We start from the raw sequence: 4066 nt of genomic DNA on the forward strand, positions 1-4066 counted from the left end.
CATTTTATTCAATTAAGAATATTTGCAAGTGCGCAATTTGTAATCTGCTTGAAAAATCACACTGTATCGTTTTATTTGGTTTATCCTGTAAATAATAAATAGGTTACAGGTAAATAAAACCGGTCGCTGTAAAGAAATGAACTAATTTTTTGACATTAGATTTTCAATTTTAAATAATTCCTTCTTATCCTTATCATGGAATAGCCCATCTACGCTAAAAGAAAGCCATAAAAATGTATTGCTGGAGCTAGGAGCAAATTTCATATCCTTCTTCGACTTTACTTTCCAGTAGATACTAAAATCTCATAAAATTGAGAAAGTGGTAAAGAATTTGAGGTAATTTGAGCCAAAAAGATCATTGTACATACGTCATTACTGAAATTTTTAATTTCACATCTGTTGGATAGCAGGTGAGGATACTTACTTACATTGTGTTGTTGAAGAGGAAGTCCAAGATTAGATATCTACGAGTCTTAGAAAAAACAATAAGATGTTATTTATCACTTCTATCTGAATGATTTTAAATGCGAATAAGATTACATCAACGATTTGGTTTTTGAAAACTGTTCGAGAGCGGCTTCATTCTTCATTGATCGACATTTCTGAAGTGGACACAGCATTCCAAAGGGTCACAGTTTTTGTGTTTAGACACAAAGTAACTTCTTGTAGTTATTTTTTTGAAATAAGCAACACAACACATTCTTCCTAATTTTTTATTGTTCTCATTCATTTCTATATTAGATCCACAGAGATAAAACTGATAAAAGAGAGAGCTCCTAAAAGCGTCCCATAAACGACCATGTTGACATGATAAGCATCTTCCAGTTTTTCAGGAGGCGCCAATCTAAAAAAAATTAACCCAACATGTACAACTTCGACACCTTGTAACACTTACTTCTGCACAACGAGAATAGCATTGTTGACCAGGTATCCGTTAGTTAACGCATACATTATCAGTATGATGATAAACTGGTAATCGTGGTCAAAGACTACTGGTAAATGGTTCCGAGGTTGAGCATTGCAGAGCATGAAGAGCGGAATGAATATGAAGACTCTCACAGCGGCAAAACCTACGAACCATTCAGCTTTGATGTTCTAAAAGTTTCATGTTGAGAAGATTGGTACAACAAGTTGACGAATTCGTACTAGTTTGAGTTGAAGAGAGATTATTCTGCCAACATAATCCAAAATGGCGTACAAACCGAATGTTATAACTGGCACAAAGTACACGTCTGCAAGAAAAATGATTATCTGTTGCATTTTTAAACGGAATCGTCTCACCGTTCCACTGCCCATTTCCTTCCCCTTCCGACACCACCAGCGACGTCAGAGCAGGATGGACAGTATTGTTGGTTATTAAAAAAAAGAGCGTAATACCTGCACCCGGCCAGATTACTTTAAAAATGTCTACAATCTGGCGAAAACTCAACATCTTTTCTTTTTTCTGTTTGTAGTTTTCCATGTTGAACTGATAGAATCGATTGTGTCGCGTAACAACTCCCATCAAGAACAAAGTGAACGCGATGGTCACGTTTGCCACCCAGAAGTACACCAGAGCGCTACTTTCTGTGCTTATCGAGATTGCCAGAGAAAGAATCTGAAGACAGGCGGTGAAAATCGTGGACATACCTCCCCCGTTGAGGTATGCTCCAAGGTACTCCGGAGGAAAGTTTGAAATGATGGAGTAGGCGCCCATACCAAAAATCGAACTCATTGCTATAAAAAGAAACGGTAGAAGCGAGAAGTTTTGGTGAGGAGATGATACCGTTGATCACAGCGACGATTAACATTGTCAATGCAAAAAATCCTTCTTGCCCTGAAAAAGAATCATTAGAATGGGGTGGAAGGGTGTGTGGGGCTTACAGGTGTCGGTGTCGATGTGGATGAATATCGCAGCGAATATAAAACTTGTCAGGATGATGATCAGTGGTCCGAACAGTCTCAATTTGATTGAGTATTTGTGTCCGAAGAAGAGCCCCAAGAATAGGAATGCTATGGTGGACAGTTGAAGAGTTATGGTCAGACTAGGTGAGAATTCAGTCTGGAGGATAGTTCTGTGATTCGAGTCGATATCCTCGAAAGAAGTGTTTCGAAACTTGTGCATCCAGTACTAAAATCGTTGATTTTATTTCGTTTGTTTTTTTAAATTTCACCTCCTACTTAGTAGGCATTGAAGAGTCGATTGTGAGCGCACTATACAGGTTACGGGTCACAGATCAGCTGTTTAAATCTTACGTTTTACACGAGTGGTGCGTTCACAATCGACTCTTCAACGCCTACTACGAGGTGAAATTTAAAAAAACACCCGATACTTACGTCGTGGGCTGTTACGAAGAAGGTCCAAGGTAGGATGTGCACCAGTCCCAGAAGGAAAAACAAAATGTAGACGACCCCATAGACATCTTTCGGTTTGTCTTTGCTTGGAGTTTCTACAATTCCAAAAATAATCTCGAGCTGGACGCGTTTTCTACAACTTACCGAGAGAGAGTTTTGGTTTGTTGTCCATCTCAGAGGGAGCACTTCTCGGGTTGAAGTCGTCAGTTTAAATACATCTCTTGGTTACTAGAGATTATTCACTGCATTTTTAATCGTATCTCTTCAAGTGTACAACTTCCAATTTAATTGTGTTTGATTGTTTTGCTTTGTATTAATTTCGAGAGTGGCGATTGTATCGAGAACCGCTACATAATGATAACTGTGTGGTAAATTTTCAAAATACCTCTTTAATCAACAAAATATTGTTAATAGGCGATAACGATCACAATTTAATGAACGAAACCTATTTTTTGTCTATACAGCATGAATCAGCTAAAACGGGTCTCTCATATATAAAACAGAAACTAAAGAATTAAATATTTGAAATTTTTTTGTGGTAAATTTAATGTGTGATACCCTCTCATTGTATGCACGTTTTGGTCATTGTTCTCGACACCGAAGGTGGAGGGAAATTATGTCAAAGTGATACGAGTGGATACCTTTTGAGAGCTTGAGTGTTAAAACAGATCATTTCAAGAGTTAGAGTGTAATTCGGTTGATTAATTCATGAATTAAATAGTACCATTTGACAACAGTATTTATTTTATTAGTATTACTTTAGCAATAGGATTGAAAACATTGGAGAAACCTACTTGACGAATTATCGAATTATTATATAATCCAAAAAATAAAGCCTTACGATTGGTCGGAAACGATTAGCTTGCGTTGCGAAAAACATAATTTTTTGTTTGTTAAGTTGATCGATAAGATTGATAATGTATTTTTTTCCTACTGTCAAAATTTGAGAATTTTCTCCTGTGTGGACGGATTTTGATAAATGTCACAACTTGCCAAAACAAAACCTCAAGCTAATTTTAAAGGTTTTAAGCGATTTGGAGCCTTTAAGGAGCTTGTCGAACAAAAAAACGTTGTATTCAACTCGTTTGTGTGTAAATTGGGCCTTTTTTGGCACTCGTGGGCCTTTAAAAATGCTCGTTTCACTCGCGTTTTGAACTGGCCTACTCGTGCCAAAAAAGCCCAATTTACACACGAACTCGTTAAATAAACTACTATTTTTTATTACAAGCCAAATCAACCTGTAAGTTGATCAAGATATCTGCTACTAATTTGTCCCAAGTCGGGGCAAATAGTGAGAGTATGAATTCTTAAAAAAGACAACATAATTCACCATGTTCGTGCTCGTTGGTTTTGTCAAGGAGACAACACTAGGCAGGAATAGGTTATTCTTAACCGTTGATTAAATTTAATGATAAAGTAGTACAAGTGCAAAGAGTGGAAAAATATGCACCACAAATTGCATATTTTTCTAATTATGTGGTAGCCGTATCGTCTACAACAATAATGTTATCAAAATGATTTATCTATCACGTGGGATAAATGATACCATATCGCATTCATTTTAGAAGCATAATAGAAGTGTCTCCTTATCCCAGTAAGTGAGGTAATGAAATTATTATTCTGCCAATCAATTTAAACTGTTTATTAAAGCTCAAATATTCTAAAAATCCGATGAGTGAACAAAATTAGAGCAGTCGTACACTTGCTTTCAAAACTTTCGCGTACACATTCA

The 4066-nt window shown here is 36.6% G+C and overlaps 1 protein-coding gene across 1 annotated transcript; it reads right to left on the minus strand.

Moving 5' to 3' along the window:
- Positions 1-698: 698 nt before the first annotated feature.
- On the minus strand, positions 699-2619 carry LOC138137113 (equilibrative nucleoside transporter 3-like). The gene is made up of 8 exons (XM_069056398.1): positions 2479-2619; positions 2317-2429; positions 1864-2110; positions 1766-1816; positions 1282-1716; positions 1147-1232; positions 896-1095; positions 699-844 (listed from the first exon to the last, which is right to left on the minus strand). The coding sequence occupies exons 1-8, from the start codon at positions 2504-2506 to the stop codon at positions 733-735; spliced, it is 1272 nt and encodes a 423-aa protein (XP_068912499.1). The 5' UTR covers positions 2507-2619; the 3' UTR covers positions 699-732.
- Between the last annotated feature and the right edge of the window lie 1447 nt (positions 2620-4066).

The sequence above is a fragment of the Tenebrio molitor genome, chromosome 8 (assembly GCF_963966145.1).
Source record: "Tenebrio molitor chromosome 8, icTenMoli1.1, whole genome shotgun sequence".
Taxonomy (NCBI): Eukaryota; Metazoa; Arthropoda; class Insecta; order Coleoptera; family Tenebrionidae; genus Tenebrio; species Tenebrio molitor.

Excerpts from the sequence above, each read along its gene's own strand:
- LOC138137113 (XM_069056398.1), bottom strand. The coding sequence starts at position 2,506 with ATGGACAACAAACCAAAACTCTCTCTCG. Across the intron at positions 1,717-1,765 it reads AATCGTCGCTGTGATCAACG|CAATGAGTTCGATTTTTGGT; the intron begins GTATCATCTCCT and ends TTCTTTTTATAG. Across the intron at positions 845-895 it reads GCTATTCTCGTTGTGCAGAA|ATTGGCGCCTCCTGAAAAAC; the intron begins GTAAGTGTTACA and ends AATTTTTTTTAG.